The sequence below is a fragment of the Oncorhynchus mykiss genome, chromosome 20 (assembly GCF_057628025.1).
Source record: "Oncorhynchus mykiss isolate SJ-2025 chromosome 20, ASM5762802v1, whole genome shotgun sequence".
In the NCBI taxonomy this organism is placed as follows: Eukaryota; Metazoa; Chordata; class Actinopteri; order Salmoniformes; family Salmonidae; genus Oncorhynchus; species Oncorhynchus mykiss.
In genome coordinates, this window is record NC_143041.1 from 17,513,724 (window position 1) to 17,532,145 (window position 18,422).

Consider the following 18,422-nt stretch of genomic DNA (forward strand, 5'->3'; position numbering starts at 1 on the left):
TCTCATCATACTTGTGCCTCTTCGAGGGTCCAACGTCCCTGTCATTTGTTCGGTGCTTTCTTGTGTCGTGGTGCAGGTGTAGTACTGCTGGTAGGTAGTAGCAGTACTACCAGTAGAGCTGGTATGTGTCTCTATGGACGCGGGCCTTACTCTCCCGACGGCATTGTGCGTACCCTCAGTTTGGGAATAGTCGGTCTATGTCATGGAAAGAGCAGGTGTTCTTAATGTTTTGTACCAAGTCTTCACTAGGCAAGTCTTATAAACACACACAACAGGACAAGGCAGGACATCAGAAAGTAAATGCAACAAACTCAACATATCATCAGGTTAGAGAACAGTTTTAATGACGACAAGCAAAACTGAATTCATAGCAAGACCCAGCTCCGTAATCCAGTTCAATCAGGTTCAGAGTTACATATATTATTCGCCATGACATGTATGCAGTTATTCAATTCATAAAGCACATTTAAAAATCTGTCCTAAAATATAGCTGAAAACTCCACCAGGTTAAATTGAGATAAAAAATAAACGTATGATGTTAGGGAAGTCAGTTTGGGGATGAGTCCAAGATGGTATCATATTCCTTATATAATGCGCTACTATTGATCAAAATCATCGCCCTGGTCAAAAGTGGCGACCCGTCATTCAGGGTAGGTGGGGCTGATGTACAGTGGCGACCCGTCATTCAGGGGGGGGGGGGGGCTGTTTTCCATGTTATTTTGGCATTAATACATGTCACATATCAGTTTGCAAACAATGCAACAAAAAAATATATAATTGAGTTAATAAAGCCGCATACAAACAGGCAGCACCAAAATACAGGTGTTTCAGCCTAGCTCAGTGCTTTCTGTGATGGGGCAGGCCAGCAGAAAATAGGAGCATTGCACCGTGATTGGCTCAGTGTTCTGTCACTCATGGGGACACTAGCCTTTAGCAAGGGTAGACATCAAGAATGTGAGCCCTTTGGGTGCTACCCATAGAGTTACATTAGAAGTGCCCTTCCAAGAAGGCTCAACGTCAATGACCACAGACAAAATGACATCAAATCACGTTATATGTACAGTAGCTTTGATTGGACTGATCATGTCAACATCTTACTTTCAAAATCTTAGCTAGTCATCATCATAAATCAACTGGCAAATCCTTTTTAATCCTTGTCATATGAAGAGAAATAATGAAGATAAATGTCTAATACATAGACATAAACATTACACAACAACTTGGAAATCGCAAATTCAACAATGAGTTGTTTGGAAGGAATCAGTGACAGTGGCTAACAGCAAGCATTGCAACTGGGAAGTCAGACTGGGAAGATACGTTTTGAACAGTCATCCAACTCAAAATTGTAAATCTTTTTCTTTGATGACAACATTTGCCAACATACGACTGCCGCGCACAGCAAGGTGAGTCCAAAAATGTCTTAAATGCTGCTGCATAAACTATGCAATATGCCAGGGAGATATGGTCATATCAGCTATGTTTTTTTTAAAAGGCAGTAAACCAGGCTGAATGAATTGTTTCGCTGCCAGACAAGGCTCCGCTGATAGCCAGGTGTAGCGGTGGTAAGGATTCACTCCATGGTGCTGAAAAGAAAGCTCTGCTGTCGGGACAGCTTTATGTAGACCCTAAAAGTTTGTGGGCACCGCTTGTCGCCGTTATAGGGCAATTCATGTATTGTTTAGTGTTGTGTTGTGTAGTGGCTTTGCTGGCATGTATCTAAAAAAAATTGGGGGGGGGGGGGAGTTTTCCACACCAAGATTTTCATGCTAAAATCACCACTGGTGAATTATATATGGAAAAGCGTGATCTGTTCCAAAGTATCGCACTATAGGGAATAGGATGCCATTTCAGATACAGCATGGATGTATTGTTTGTGTATTGGTCATGGGACCCTCTGAAGTGGACAGGAAGGCAGAAGGGTATGCAGCTCACAGCGGTTCACAGGCCAGCTATGCAGTTTCACTTGAAACCAAAATGCCATCATGAAATGTCATGAAATGTAACCAAGAGATCCAGTAGGAGAGTCAAATCTCCTTTCGACTAGAGTACTCAGCACAGTACATCCAAAACAAATATGAAATTACTATCATAAAGCACATACTGATTATTACAGGTAGGAAGGCAGGCATAAATGGTCCCCATCTTTGATGACAATGAAAACAACTGTAGTAAGTAAATATTGTTAAAGTCTCTTCACATGGAGGTGGAAACTTTGCGTAGCACTGCTTAGTGAGTCAGTGATTTGGCTTTGCTGAGGAACATGTACTTAATAATGATAATTAGGTGGTTGCTTATATTTGTCTTATTTCAAACACGTGCATGTGTGTATTAATACGCATGTGTGAATTGAAAATGTATTTTTCTGCATATCCCAACTCCCCTGGAAAGTGGAGTCACAGACAGGGTCTATTTTTTGAGGTTTCTAAGGATAATTTAGTAATGAAGGCTTGGTTCCAAAGTTAACTGTTTCAGTAAAACAGTAATGGAATTATAAGGCATGGGACAGGAAAGAATATACATAATATAGATTTTGGGCACTGGTCATTCTACTGCCACTGATAAAAATAGATGCATTATGTAAAGTGTTCTAAGGTTTTTCTGCATATTATTAAGCAAAATCAACCCGCAACATTATCAGTCAAATTTAGCTATTGCTTAATGGTCCATATTCCACAAATTGGCAAATCCACAGATGACGGGTTGACAGAATGGGTTGATAAGAGTAACTGCGTACGATTCACACATTCAGTAGGGTAATACATTTGATTATATCTCAAATCATATCACAGAACATTAGGAAAGGACGATTGATTAGAAGAAAAATGCAAAAGCTAGTTGTAAGCTAATGCTTTAAGTTAAAGATCAATGTAACTACTTGCATCTTGTAAGTACTTTATACAATTTAAATTAAACAAATAAGGGACCAATAAGAGGGGGGGGGGGGGGGGGTTCTCAGATCACTAAAAAAGTAAACAAAAGCAAATACACACGAAGGATCAGGGGTCAGTAGCGTTTGGCTTAATCACACATTCAATATACAGTTAGGGTTTTTATAAACAATAAGTACCCAGGTTTGCTTTTCAGTGGCAAATAAAACACCAACCTCATCTCCTCCAGCCTGCATTCATAATATTGAAAATCAATTTTCTTAAACATCAGCAGACGAGGAGGAGGATAATTAGTAGAACCTCTTAAAACAGTTAAATTATTCAAATGTAATTTCCTCATTTCGTCCAGTCAGTAGCAGTGTCTTGTGGTGAGAGTTTGGGTTTCGCCTCGGTCTGTCTCTGTCTCAAAGGTCATCTGTTATCCTCAGTAGTTCCAGGAAGGCACCGACGGCCCCAAAATAACCCTGAAAAAAACAGAGTGGCTCGGGTTAATTCATTATCTGTTTAGGTATTCGGCCAGGTTATCATCAATAACCTTGATATTCCTGCTCAGCGCCCAATTGTAACCTATCCAAATATATGCAGATGATCTGTTTACCCTTTTTATTGTACAATTAGACTAAAACAAGAGTGCTGAACATCCCTCACATAACACAGAACGTGGGCGGCAGGTAGCCTAGTGTTGGGCCAGTAACTAAAAGGTTGCTGGATCGAATCCCTGAGCTGACAAGGTAAACATCTGTCGTTCTGCCCCTGAACAAGGCAGTTAACCCACTGTTCCTCGGTAGGCCGTCATTGTAAATAATCATTTGCCTAGTTAAATCAAAATAACACATATATATATATACTGCAAACTACTTACCTCATGCTCTAAGAAGAGAGCTTTTAATTGTCCTTTGGACCAAAAGTCCATGGCATACGCAAGCAGCTTCGTTGACACAGTATTGATTCTCAGGAAATTCCCAACAAACACCACTCTTTCAATTTTCTGAAAGACAACATTGAACCATTGGTAAACCAGACATTTTTAGAGCTTGCAAGAATGACCGTTTCATAAAGCAAGACAGAATTAGACATTTCAAAAGTAAGATGTAAAAAAAAAAAAAAGTACACATTTTTTTTGTTTAAAGACCTTAGGCCAGTTCTCTCAGACTATTAGCCAAATTCGTTCCATGGAGGGTTTAGTGTCGGCTGGTTTTAAATTCTTATTTACAATGACGGCCTACCCCGGCCAAACCCAGACGACGCTGGGCCAATTGTGCGCCGCCCTATGGGACTCCCAATCACGGCCGGATGTGATACAGCCTGGATTCAAACCAGGGACTGTAGTGGCGCCCCTTGCACTGGGATACAGTGCCTTAGACCACTGTGCCACTCGGGAGCCCAAGGTGAGGGGAGTTCCTTCAGTTCCCAATCAGTGACCTTAATTCATCAGTCAAGAACAAGGGAGGAGCAAAAACCCGCAGACACTCGGCCCTCCAATGGAATGAGTTTGACACGTGGCATAGATGGATGTATTGTTGCCATCTAGGGGAGAGAACCTGACATTACAGCAGTGGGAGGAGCTGTCTCACGATTCAGTGACTCAGCAGCAAGGGAGAAAAAGATTGAGCAACAGCCAAGAATGAAGAGCTCAACTCCTGTGAATGACATAGTTGCGGGGCTAACAGAGTAAGTCCGCTCATTCTAAGTAAAGCTCTACCGACAAAAAAAAAGCGCCGCACTTTGCAGGCTGGTTTTAAGACTTCCCCCAATTGATACACTGTACACTATATGCATAGGTAGCTAGAAAGCTGAATCAAATGTACATTTGTGTACCTCGTGCTCAAAACACTACAATGGGGTTACTCATGGGGCAGATCATTTGCCCACTTGATATTTGTGTCAGAAGACTTCCTGTTGTTGTTCTATGTGCTTTGATAGCCCTGTACAATGCTGCTTGATCTCCATGCCACAAGGCAACACTGTAAAGAAGCTGAAAGCACACAGAGTCCATTCCCATCATCCATCACACTGGCTGCCAAATCCACTTCACTCCTTTGCTTTATGGTGAAAGAAAAATCACTTTGAGAAAGTTGACCCCGTACGTTACAGTCACAACCACAGTGTGGTATATTCTCACTGTTTGAATAAGTGTTCATTTTGGCAGCTATTTTAAATTGAGTTTTAGTCTTGAAATACATTTTAGTCTTAGTCACGTTGTAGTCATTTCATCCTACGTCGGTTTTAGTTATTATCAGTCGACTAAAACTAGACTATTAAATAATTAATATTTAGGCTTTTCCAACTAGACCTACTATCCCCATGTAAACCGTAGCTGGCTACATTGATATTGTGGCAGATTGTAAACAATAACAGCCATAATTAACCACGTAGGCTATTAAGCCTTGGCTACAGGTTAAACAATTTAGAGCTCTGATTTTCTCCCCATCATAATCGTCATGGGGGGGGGGGGGGGGGGGGGGGGGGATAACAGTGGTTTCCTTGAAAAGAGGAAAATATGAAAATGCTGGAAGTATTACTTCACTCCTAATATCCAACAAATAGCATTTGTTTTTCCCATAAGGAACAAGCTACCTCAACTCGCATTTGCAGACCGCGGCGTGAGAGCAGCAACACAAGCGAGTGAATAACAGCACACATGGGAAAATAGAGCTTCTGTTGTGATCAAAGCAAAAACAGCCTACATGAAAGTACAAGAGAGTGTAAACATTGTTGTTTCTAGTTGAGGTTAGTTACAAGTCAAGTGTCCTGGCTTCTCATCAGTTGAAAAGACTAATGAGTGATTGAAGTGACCACCTGGGAGCTGTGTGGGACAGCCGGGCAGATCAGCTCAGACCGTGCAACTGAAAATTGTTAATCCTGCCAATGAGAGGATTGCATGAAATAATCTGCATGCATGTATGCTTCGTGTCAAATTAAATGTTCATTCGTTTCATGTGGAATTCTCATCTTGTCATATTTCCGTAGACTAAATTGAAAAGTAATTTGTAATAGTTATCGGGGGGGGGGTTTTCAGGGCATCTCGTTTCATTATCGTCACAGTTTTAGTCAGGAAAAATAGGTTGTCGACAAGTATTTTTTGTCAGAGTTATTGTTGACGAAACTAACACGGTTAGAATTACTCATTGAAGTAAGACTTCCACTGAAACAGAAGTAAATACATCTACTTTGTACCTCATTCACCGCACACATACGAGCAATAGAACCAATGTTGTTGGTGATGGTGACGAGAGTGGCTCGGGCTAGGTCCTCCTTACTGATGCTGACACGCTTCTCCTTGCTCATCATATGACCAAAACTGCAATGAATTATTCACGGGGTTAGTTTCCATAATACTCCGTTTTCAAAGCATACTGTTACTGGAAGTCTTGAGGTTACAACACGTATCATGTATCAGCTAACTTAGAGCTCACCTAGATGCAACTGCAGACCCCTGGAGGCCGAAGCGTTCATAGTCTCCTCCGTAGATGTCCTTCACCAGTTTGTCCACGTTGCTGCTGTCCCCCTTCGCTGCCATTTCCAGGGCCTCCTCGAAAGTCTCGCAGCCAGTCAGCAAGCAGCACAGGCCTAGGAAAGTACCACCTCCCAAACTGTGGGGGGGACAGGCAATTAATGTGACCTACTACTCTATGGGTTGTACCACTGTTTAGCTTGCAGGAAACAACCCACTGGGCACAGACATCATTTCAACATCTAGTTTTGGTTTACATTTGATTGAGTTGTCAACAGTGATGTGAATTCAAGAAAAAACATCACCATGTCATTGGATTTAGGTTATAAATTTGGTTAAAAAAAATACAAAATTACCTTACGTTGATTGCTTTCTTTCATCACATTACATGTTTTCTTTGTTGAGATTACATGGAAACACCAGTTTTTGCCCAGTGGGAAAGTTGTATTTGACTAAGAAGTTATTAACTAGTTACCGCGGTAACTATTATCTAGACTCAAAACAAGAATACTTTGAATACAGATGAACGCGAGCAATGACAGAACTGTGTTACCAATGACAGATCAAATAAATACAGCTATCATTATGTGGAGTGACACAGGATTACCTCTGTTTGCCTACACTAAAACAGCAACAGATTACATTTATTTACCTGGTGCCTGTGACCCGTTTGTAGTTGTCCTTCGAATAGACTGCCAGGATGCTGACCCCTGAGCCAATGTTTACCAACAACATGGGGAAGGGGTTGTCAAGGCAACATGCTCTCTTGACACAGTTCTCACTCTCGGGATCAGAGGGGTTCTCGAAAAAGTAGCACTTTGGATGGCCATTGAACCCCACTGAGTCCACATAGAGAAGACCATGGATAAGGCAGTCCAGTTCATCTAGCTTCTGTAGCTCTAGGTTGGCGATCTGGGAGATGGAAAGCAGAAGATCTATAAGACTATAGGACAGAAAGAGAAACTGGAGTGGTTTTGATATGCAAAGGTAACTCCTCCAAGAGCATGAACTGTCTATAACACACCTCAACCAGGCAAGCCTAAACCATCAACACCTACTCCCATCTAATCACATAAGAAACCATGTTGCCTGTAATGATCACGCCACAATATAGTTAACTGACTAATGACATGTAATAACATGCAATAAGACATGAATTCACATCGCCTGTCACTTTCAGTCATTCTCCCTGGCCGACAATACCCAATCGTTCTAGCAACCACCACGCACCGTCCTAAAGTCGTCCTCAAACTTGTACGCCCCTCCGCCGGTGGCACAGAGTGTGGTGTGCAGGCTGGAGAAGTTCTTGTCTCTGCCCATCTGGATGAAGCCCAGCATGTCTTGGGTGGGGAAGCGGATGAAGTGCAGGTTGCCCTTCCGGCCGCACATGGTCAGGTTTTTCAGCTCTAGGTGGACATCGCGGATGCCTGTGTCGCCGTAGGCCACATTGGAGGTCAGGTAGTGGCGGATGCTCTTCAGGCTCTCCACCTCCTCCTGCTCCTCCTCCGCCGTGATGTCCTTAGGCTCAAAGTAAACCAGCTTCACCAGGGTGCCGCCGATGTCCATCCCAAACCAGGGGAAGGCTGGAACAGAAACAAAATTTGTTTTGAGAGATTAGTTGGTAGATTCAGGAAAAGCTTGGTCACCATTGCCTGTAGAAAAGCGCTGTTTAGCTCTTTTGGAATTGTGCAAAATCCTCTATGGAGAAATGCATACTCTCAAAACAGAGGGCTCTAGTATTCTGTCTATGTCACAACTAAGCTATTGCTCCATATAAGTCTACCAATGAACTGTGCAAACTGAAACTTACTCAAACCTGTTGCATTTTCTAACTTGATTTCACTGAAGACGAAAGCATCATGGCATATTATGCACACATCATGTCTTCATATTAGTAGATCATTGTGACATGTTTCTCTCTTTTTTTGGAGAGAGGAAGGAAGGGAGAGGAAGAGGGTCGTCTTAAATTCACAGCAGTGTGTTTGCTCTGCAACAAAAGATGAGGGCTTTGTTGCCATGGAAACCCCAGCATGGAGAGAAGATTGCCTGGATATCCTGCCTAACTCTCAATTAACTCTTGAGTGTACAGTACAATGAATATGTAGTCAATACATCGGCAGGCAAACTGGTTCAATAGCACTTCATTTGACAGAGGGGTGTATAGTCCCTTATTGCTCATTCCACAAATCAGCCTGGTTACATTCAACTATGTGTGAAGCTACAGAAAAGCAGTAACCAAAAGACATGCTTGAGGTGCTTAAAATAGTCAAATTTGAGATGTAATTGTTGATTTGGTTCTGGCTTGCAATGATACCCAGATTACAACACCATTACACCTCTGATATATGGTCGATCCAATATATCAGAGGTGCACTGGTGATGTAATCTGGGTTGGACAATCAATTTCTAGTAGAGGAACTTGACATAACATAAATATATTGATCTCAGCAAATGTGTGAGTGTCTACTCTGGAATCTTCACTGACTGGAATCACATGCTTTCAATGTCTTCAGTCAGTTGTGCTACAGACAGATCCTGCATTGCAATGGTTTCACTGTAAATTTACAGAGGACTGAATGCTTGAATTTCTGCCACTCATTCTCAAGTAATGGCTGAGCTATATTGCTTTTACTATAATTTCACAGTGGTCACATGTATGTGCAACAAAGGACCAAAGCTCAAGTCAATGGAAATGATTTAACGGCATACATTTTCATAGTTGAGTCTGATCGGCAAAGCCTAGCTCTATTTGGGCTCCCGAATGGCGCAGTGGTCTAAGGTACTGCATCTCAGTGCTTGAGGCCTCACTACAGACACCCTGGTTTGATTCCAGGCTCTATCCCAACCGGCCGTGATTGGGAGTCCCATAGGGCGGAGCACAATTGGCCCAATGTCGCCCGGGTTTGGCCGGGGTAGGCCGTCATTGTAAATAAGAATTTGTTTTTAACTGACTTGCTTAGTTAAATAAAGGTTCAATAAAAAAATTGTCATAAAAATTGGGATTCAGTTTGTTGCATCCAAGTGGGAACTACCAATAAGAGACATCAACAAAGCATATGATGCTTATTCAATTGAGCATACTGGAAGGTAAAAATGTTGTATTTGTCTTCATGCCAAGTGCATTTTAGCAACTTGCTGCAATTGTCCACAATCCCTTCCATTCAATTATATAATAGAAGTGGTATTTTTGGATTCAAGACTTCTTTCCACAGTTCCCAGAGGAATGCAAACAAGCCAGCAGTGTTGTAGCAACGTCTTGGACAAATGGCTGGGTTGCAGGCATTGAAGACAGATAAAGACCGCTTCTAACTACACCAGCCAAATAGTTCCTGGCGCCAAAGTGTAACATTTGTAAAATTGCTGTTTGTTTGCTTAGATTTGATTCTGCCAAGGTAGCAGATGTAAATAAACAAATAAATGAAAGTAAGCAAATAAGTATATTTCATCCATTTAAAATAGAGTAAAAACTCGTACCTGTTTTTCTTAAACAACAAACTTAATTGTGATCCTCAGGTCAAGTTGCTTATGGTCAAATACACTTCATACCAAGACTGATAAGTAGTATCACTCAGTCCTAATGAATTGTGGCATGATGTCAACACAGCAATAAGGCGGACTACATTTTCCTGACATAGTGACACATTTGTTTTACAGTGTTATATTGGAGACAAAGAAAGATCTGTGCTATTCATGGAGCTGGCTGCTCTGTCAGTTTCTTCAGCCAACTTCCTTAGACAAGTACTGGCGGCTGATTGGTCGACATTATGTGGCTCTCATATCAGCAGCGATTTCAGCACACCTCCTGACTTTGGAACGACCAATGAAAAATGGCTCGACGGACAACATCAAAGATCTCACAATAACAAAGGGGACGAGAGAAAGAGAGGCTAAAGCTCTATTACCAGGAGGGTTACATTCGTGTAAAATACAAATTATTATTGCATAGTATGATTAAAACATGTAGAAATAATACAGAATATGGTGCTTGATTCTTATTGCTTGCTAAATTCTGCATTTCTCATAGACATAAATAGCTTATGGAATGTACTTTGAGGATACAGGAAAACAAAACATTTCTCCACATAGGAGTACAGGCCCATTATTCATTACAGAAGTCGTATCAATGGGAGAATTGGGCGGATAGGCTTCCTTATTTACATTCTTGGAAAAGCCTCGCAACGCGATAAAGCGATATTCTATCCTGCAGCATAATGTCTTAACTGGTTCATTGTGTCATCCAAATAGACTAGATATGGCACCATAGGAAATCTAGGCGACTGTCACTTTGGACACCCAGAGCTATGTGCAATCAATACTTAGGCCGAACCCCCCTCCCTTTCATTCCTGAGAGGTTGCTTTGAAATTGTGTAGGGCAGAATTTGACCGAATGTGTAGTTTCAATGTCGTATAATTTTCATCTTAGATTTTAGACAGCCGAGATGATTGACATCATCGATGCTGAAACAGTGTGGAAACGATTCACATTGTGTCCTACTTACGCGGTCGGTTCTTTTTGCCAGAATCCATTCTTCTCCTGAGTCTGCACCGCTTTGGAGGCGACCCATTATTATGGGCATCCTCCTGAAGATGGTGGACATTTTCAATTCCATTATGGCTACAACCACCACTAAAACTACTACTACTACTACTACACCCGCCACTACCACTGCTACTGGTTCCGTTTGAACCTAAAACATTGCAGCTCCCGTTGTCAGTTTGTGTAGGCATGAATCCATTTGTCAAACCATTCTCTTGGCAAGCATCTGTTCTTTTCTGATCCGATGCTTTGCCATTATCCATTTTTTTTTGCGCAGGGAAAGCACTAGCGGGCAGTCTCCGAAAGGCGAAATCTGTCCGCTTTCCTCGGCGATGTTTCTTCAAAAGAATGTCAGGCTATTTGGTAAAGATCTATTACGGCGATAAAAAAAAAGAAGATGTTTGGTCGATGTGGATAATGGGACAACAACTGCTAGAACGTTTGACTAAGGTCACTGTCTTTATACAATCTATGGGTCACTGTCGGTCATCTTGCTTCATCATGCTCCTCTTGCGGCAGCTTCAGAATTAAAACAGCCAGCAGCCTACGTCATTGTATACAGGCTGTTTCTTACAACCCCCAATTTCCCCTGTGGGTATTATTATTACATTGCTTTATCATGCTCCTCTTGCCGCAGCTTTCCGAGTAAAGATAGCCGGCAGCCTATGTCATTGTACAGGCTGTTTCATCAGCCTGGTCTCGGAGCATTTTGTATTATTCTGTACGTAAATTCTGTACGTAGATACTACTTTTCGTATGATATATTACATTTGGTATAGTAACATCATTTTACGGTGGATCAGTGGCCATATAACACCAACGTCTAGCAACCCAGAGGTTGAGAGTTCAAATGTCATCATGGGCAACTTTAGCATAATTTAGCTAATTAGTAACTTTTCAACTATTACTACTTTTCAGCTACTCTGCAAACTACTTTTTTTTTCAACTAAACCTTTCCCGAACCCTCACCTTAACCCTTTTAGCTAACCTTACCCTTTAACCAACTCCTAAACTTAACCTTAACCCGGACCCCTAGCCTAGCTAACGTTAGCCACCTCGCTTGTTTTTGTAACATGCAATGTTACAAAAATGTTAAATATCATACGTTTTGCAAATTTGTAATCCATTATAGGTTTCACAAATCTGTACGTTTTGCAAATTCATAACATATAAAACGAATTGTAATTTGTAACATCTCATTGATGGACATCCACAAATTAGCACATATCATGCGAAACATAACATATTTAATTTCTAAATTGTGTCTCAGATTTTTGTACAGAATAATACGAAATCCTCTGAGACCAGGTTGGTTTATTACATTTCTAAAACGACTCTTAATGCTGTCTCCCTTGCCCAAATCAGTTACTGTTATATTGTTACACATGGTCTCTGACATTGCTCATTCTGATCTTTCTTAATTACAACTTTTTTTGTGTGTGAGTGTGTGGGGGGGGGGGGGGGGGGATTATGTGTGTGTTGTTGTTTTTTTAATTATTGCTAGGTATTAGGTATTAGGCCTACTGCCCTGTTGGAGCTAGAAACGCAAGCATTTCCCTGCACCTGCGATAACATCTGCAAATCTGTGTACCCAGCCAATACATTTTGATTTGATGAACTGACTAGGCTAAATTTACAGTGTATTACTGTGTAATTATTCTTGTAGTGCAGCCTATCAAGAATTGGGCTAATTATGCTACATTGTTATACTCTAGGTCTACTTAAGAACGATGTACAAAGCCTCATTACAATTATTGGCTGTGTTGTATCCTACCTACAAGGCCTAATAAGAACCGAGTACTGCTAGAACAAAAGGTGTGTCCAGTATATTTTTCAAAAACTTAAATAGAAAAAATAGCTATCCTACATTTGATTAGGACTACATTTATAGATTTAGCCTACCCAAATTTCCCCTTGCCATTAAAATAGATTAGGCTATAATATGCCCTATATACATCTATGTGGGGAAAGAATGATATTGTTACGTATACCTAGAATAAAGCCACAGGATGGCGCCAAATGATGTGTTTCAAAGTGTATCAATACCCCCCCCCCCCCCCCCCCCTCCCCCCCAGCTTCTGTACTCTCTCTCTCTCACACACACACACACACACACACACACTTGGTATATGTGTTGCTCCGTAAAAATAAAAAAAAGCATGAAATTCTGTGATAGGCCTATGAATATACTTTATTTTGACTGAATAATGTCCAACCAGACTAGGCTACATCTACGCGGGTTCTTCTGACGTCATCCCGGTATATTCCCTTTCGCCAATAAAACATTTTCTCAGTGAGTTCTTTGCTGCGGTAGCCACTCGCGTGATGGTGACCAATGAATCGCATTACATTTAACAATGTATTACAAACCAAGCTTGTTAACGGGAGTCTGTTTATCCTATTAATCTACTCTATCCCATTAACCTGCTGATTTGGCGCCGGTGGATGGATAACTGGCCTACCGGGACTGGTAATTTGGAAGTTGTGGAAAAGACAAAGGTATCAATTTAGTTGGGAGGAAATTATCATTGTGATTTGATGGATACCCAATGCATTATTAATAACGGATTAATAGGCATTAAAAGAATGGTTCCAATGAAATAGTATTCATTTTATGAGATCATATTTGACCAAAGACCTGATGAAGGAATTTGCCAGGACCAGCATGACTACAGCGGGGATGGATCTGCGTTTGCTGAGAGCGCCCCAAACAACCATCGCAATTTTGCCAACTCTGAGCTTCACGGAAAATGACACCAGCTGCGGGGAGCAGATTCTTAGCCACGGGAATGTGGAGAAGGTGCTTATCGGAGGAGTTCTCACTGTGCTCACTTTGTTCACTATTTGCGGGAACTTACTTGTGGTGATATCCGTGTGCTTTGTGAAGAAGCTGAAACAGCCTTCCAATTATCTAATTGTCTCTCTGGCGGTGGCAGACCTGTCCATAGCGGTGGCGGTGATGCCCTTTGTCAGCATCACGGACCTCATCGGGGGGCAGTGGATCTTCGGACAGGTGTTCTGCAACGTTTTCATTGCCATGGACGTGATGTGTTGCACTGCTTCGATCATGACCCTGTGTGTAATAAGCATAGACAGGTGAGTCAAGATGCCTTCATTAATGATAAACCAACAAATCTTTAATTATTGCAAATGTTCTTGTTTTTTCCCCCCAAAACCATTATCTATGCAGGTTAGTCTAATTTATAAAAAATATATGTCAACAGCAATTAACACCAAAGTACTTGCTTACATTTTTTATTCTACCATTGATGAATAATTAAGAATGGATTTTCATATGTATGTAAGCAGGGCTGTAGCGAAAGCCTGCACACAGCAGCTCTCCAGGAAGACAGTTGGACACCTCATGATCTATACTATCCTCTGTGTGCTATATTTCAATCACATTACTTTCATCAGAGACTTCACAATATTTTTAACTAATCTCTTTGCTGTCACAGGTACCTAGGCATAACTAAACCCTTGACCTACCCTGTGCGACAGAGTGGGAGATGCATGGCGAAAGTAGTTCTGTCTGTGTGGCTGCTGTCTGCTTCCATCACCCTGCCCCCGTTGTTCGGCTGGGCCCAGAACGTCAACGATGACAAGGTGTGTCTGATCACCCAAGACGTGGGCTACACCATCTATTCCACCGCCGTTGCATTCTACATCCCCATGTCGGTGATGTTGATGATGTACTACCGCATCTACCGAGCAGCCAAGGTGAGCGCCGCCAAGCACACCATCCAAGGCTTTCCCAAGGCGGAGGACGAGCGTAACAGTGTTGACTGCGTGGCCGCGGCCTTTAAGCTCCAGAAGGAGGTGGAGGAGTGTGCCAGTTTCTCTCGTCTGCTTAAAAACGACAGGAAAAACATCTCCATCTTCAAGCGGGAGCAGAAGGCGGCCGCTACGTTGGGGATCGTTGTGGGGGCCTTCTCTGTCTGCTGGCTGCCCTTCTTCCTGATGTCCACGGCCAGGCCCTTCATCTGTGGGGTAGAATGTAGCTGCGTTCCCCTCTGGGTGGAAAGGTTTCTCCTCTGGCTGGGCTACGCCAACTCCCTCATCAACCCATTCATCTATGCCTTCTTCAACAGGGACCTGAGGACCACCTACCGTAACATCTTGCTCTGCAGGTACAGGAACATTAACCGCAAACTCTCCGCCGCCTGCATGCACGAGGCCATCAAACTGGCTGAGAGACCGGATCTGGAGATCTAGAACAGTGTTTCTTAAACTTCTCTAACACTTTGCTACACAAGGACCGGCAAACTATGGTTTAGATCAGGGTGTCAAACATTCGACTGCGGCCTGTGGGTGGTTTGAGTAAAAAAAAAAAAACTCAATGTAGTGATAATGGACTTACATTTTTACAGTCTCTTCACTCTGTCCATCTTGTTAACAATCATCAAAACGAAAGCCTAACAGTCAGGGACCATCAAAATTACAAAAATGAGGTGCAAAATGAGTTTGACACCCCTGGTTTAAATGAAAACTTGGGCTTGACATATGACTAAATTGGAGCAGACAACCATCTGTGGTCCACAGGTCCACAGACCAGGGGTTGAAAAACACTACTCTAGACTGAGGAATCCTATTCAGTTCATGAGTAGAGAAGGCTACATGCATGTGTATAGAATAACTGACATTATTGTTAATACCTGGCACACACAAGAACATTAGATCCACATCTTGTCAGGTTATACACAGTACATTCATTTCACTTAAAGAGTTCATTTTAACACTACCTTAGATAACATATAGTCCCACTCTACAGAGTGTAAAAAGTACTCTGATTGTAGTGTTACATTTTGAGTGTTAATGTAACAATTCATATTATAAAATATTAACATTGCATTTCACGTGCCACTGTTACAGTGATTTTGGGTGTTGTTTTAACACTATTTGGTGTAAAAGCTACATTTGCATATTTCCCATGGTGCCTTTTCTTTTCAATTGAATTGTAGCGTTACCACCCATGACTATATTTGTTAGTGACAAAGACATGGTTGTTGAATTCTTTCCTTTTAAAGACCTGTTATAATAAAAAATTTAACTTTATGACAATAGATGACATATATCATAAGGCTTTAATTTGCCAACAAATCCTAACTCGCTAACAATTGCTTTACAAATTACAGGCCACATCAGGCCTGCAAGTCCCATTATGCTGACTGGCAAAGGGATGTATAATTCCTTTTTTAAATTCAGCCAGTTAGTATATTCAACAGTTGGAATTTCTATTTACCCTCAACCTGCATTCAGAATGACTACCAGGGTTAGCAACCTGGTCTCAGAGCATTTCGGATTATTCTGTATGTAAATCTGAGACACGCCGTTTAGTATGATATGTTACGTTTGATATGGTTACATAAGACAGATGGTTAGTTAATGTGGGTTTATAACACGGGATGAGTGGGCGTAAAACATGAATATCAGGAAACCTAAACAACTTTGCAACAACATAGCATGTTTGCTAACCCTTCAGCTAACCCTAACACTAACTTTAACCCTTTAACCTAACTCCTAAACCTTAACCCTAACCCCTAGCCTAGTTAACGTTAGCCATCTAGCTAGAATTCATATCATACATTTTTCAAATTTGTAACATCTGGTACATTTTTCAAATTCGCAACATATAATACGAATTGTAATTTGTAACACATAATATGAACTGGGTGATGGACATCCACAAATGAATACATAACATATGGAATGCAACCTATCATACCAAATGTGTGCCTCAGATACAGAATAATACAAAAGAGTTCAATCAAATCAAATTTCATTGGTCACATACACATGTTTATCAAATGTTATTGTGGGTGTAGCAAAATGCTTGTGTTTGGTCTTAGACCAGGTTGGGGTTAGGAGCTATAAAAAAAAAAATGTTTAAAAGGAGACTACCTAAACCATGTAGACTGGAACAACCATTTCACTAATGAGTGCAATAAATCAAACTAATTGATTGGATTAGTTTAGAAACATGTATGTTATTTATCTTGTATAGCATAAGATTAATCAATCAATCAATGTACATGCAAAAACACAAAAAAAAGTACCTGCATAGCATGCTGGGAAATATGATAATGATAGTTGTGGTTTTGATGGTACTGGTTTCCTATCCACAGTGTAAAACAATAACTCTGGTTATTAACACTAACACTGGGGTTATTTTACACCAATGAGTGTTAATTTCACTCTAACAAAGGGAATTTAAAGGTGCATTATGCAGAAATTGTTCCACCTTTTCCTGGTTGCTAAAAATATTGTGTTTGAAGCTGGTGTACAAAACCAAACGTGAAAAACCAAAAATCAAATCTTAAAAATGGGAAGCATGAAAATATTTGGTCATGTCGCCCAACAAGTTACATGTTCCAGCTTTAACTCCTGAAACTATTGTGTGCTGTAGCTTGGAAAATAAATAAATATGACTCTGGATGACAACATAATGATGTTTGTTTCCAACATTAGGGCTGTTTTCCTAAAACAGTTAAATATGGTTTGTGTTTTGTTTCCTTGCCAAGATACTAACGAGTATTGTGATACTAACGAGTATCGTCCCGGCCCTAACTGAAATGCACATAACATTTGTAGATAACATAGCACACTATTGTATTTGATGACAGGGCAAATAATAGTCTACGATTGTAATATATCTCTGTGTATTTGGTACTTGAAATTGAAATCATTCTCAGTGCATAAAGTTTGTGTGAGTAATGTACTTGGTAAAAAAAAAAATGTCAGAGTTTAACAGCATCCGACACAGATGGTGAGTCATGCTTCCAGTTGTGTATTGAGTAACAGGTAAATTATTCATTTTATTGTGTGTTCAAGGAACAACCTTCAAAACCATGTGAAATTGTAATTATTATGTATAGAATGTTGACCAATATCAGAAAGTCATGCAAGACAATCATGTTATAGTAACCTACTTATATCTGAATAGTATGACAGTTGTTGATATGGACGTTTGGTTAAATTTACCATGTACGTTTGTTTATTTGCTAATTTATATTAGCTTTTTTCGACTTGTGTGATAACAGGAAGGAACACGTTGCACACTATGTACTGATGTGTTGATTAACATTTTTGGTAGCCTTTTTTTTTTTTGCCTGATAGTTTTGCGTTTGAAATGGTTTATATTTTACATCAATACACTAGGTCAATACATCATGTTATAATTCTACATTTTGGTCATTTGACAGTGACGTGCTTGTTTCATGCCAAAGCCTAGTTAAACAAAGTATCTAAATGTTGAAGAACCAAAAGGAACACCATGTACTAGAAGAGACCAGAGGATCATAGATCTCTCCTCCCACAGGTGATCAGCATGTTCCTCTTGTCCCTCCACACAACCATCTGATAGGAGTGCTGATCACAAGCTTTAATGTGGAAACGTGATGGGCAGAGCTGTACTCACCAGAGGAGATTAGTATAATTATTAGAACCAAGGCATTAATTGCCTTGCTGGGAGAAAGGCGGGGAAGGGCACAGACTAGAGTCAGACTAAGTAGGTGCCTCTCATTCCATTCGTCAGGCACAACAA

The 18,422-nt window shown here is 40.9% G+C and overlaps 2 protein-coding genes across 3 annotated transcripts; one reads left to right on the top strand and one right to left on the bottom strand.

Moving 5' to 3' along the window:
• Positions 1-322: 322 nt before the first annotated feature.
• Positions 323-11,595, bottom strand: LOC110498993 (pantothenate kinase 1). 2 transcript variants are annotated; one of them, XM_021575768.3, is made up of 7 exons: positions 10,842-11,595; positions 7,573-7,925; positions 6,995-7,254; positions 6,305-6,481; positions 6,066-6,189; positions 3,751-3,876; positions 323-3,352 (listed from the first exon to the last, which is right to left on the bottom strand). In XM_021575768.3, exons 1-7 carry the CDS (start codon positions 11,140-11,142, stop codon positions 3,293-3,295), a joined length of 1,401 nt encoding a protein of 466 aa, XP_021431443.3. In that variant the 5' UTR covers positions 11,143-11,595; the 3' UTR covers positions 323-3,292. The 2 variants fall into 2 exon arrangements, with proteins under 2 accessions (XP_021431443.3, XP_036811728.1); XM_036955833.2 differs by lacking the exon at positions 10,842-11,595 and adding an exon at positions 9,817-10,055.
• A 1,560-nt stretch (positions 11,596-13,155) lies between these two features.
• LOC110498994 (5-hydroxytryptamine receptor 7-like) lies at positions 13,156-15,944 on the top strand. The gene is made up of 2 exons (XM_021575769.3): positions 13,156-13,975; positions 14,338-15,944. Exons 1-2 carry the CDS (start codon positions 13,494-13,496, stop codon positions 15,092-15,094), a joined length of 1,239 nt encoding a protein of 412 aa, XP_021431444.1. The 5' UTR covers positions 13,156-13,493; the 3' UTR covers positions 15,095-15,944.
• The last annotated feature ends 2,478 nt before the right edge of the window (positions 15,945-18,422 follow it).

Excerpts from the sequence above, each read along its gene's own strand:
- LOC110498993 (XM_021575768.3), bottom strand. The coding sequence starts at position 11,142 with ATGGATAATGGCAAAGCATCGGATCAGAAAAGAACAGATGCTTGCCAA. Across the intron at positions 7,926-10,841 it reads TGGCAAAAAGAACCGACCGC|CCTTCCCCTGGTTTGGGATG; the intron begins GTAAGTAGGACA and ends TTTCTGTTCCAG. Across the intron at positions 3,877-6,065 it reads GTATGTGTGCGGTGAATGAG|AAAATTGAAAGAGTGGTGTT; the intron begins GTACAAAGTAGA and ends GTTGTCTTTCAG.
- LOC110498994 (XM_021575769.3), top strand. The coding sequence starts at position 13,494 with ATGAGATCATATTTGACCAAAGACCTGATGAAGGAATTTGCCAGGACC. Across the intron at positions 13,976-14,337 it reads TGTGTAATAAGCATAGACAG|GTACCTAGGCATAACTAAAC; the intron begins GTGAGTCAAGAT and ends TTGCTGTCACAG.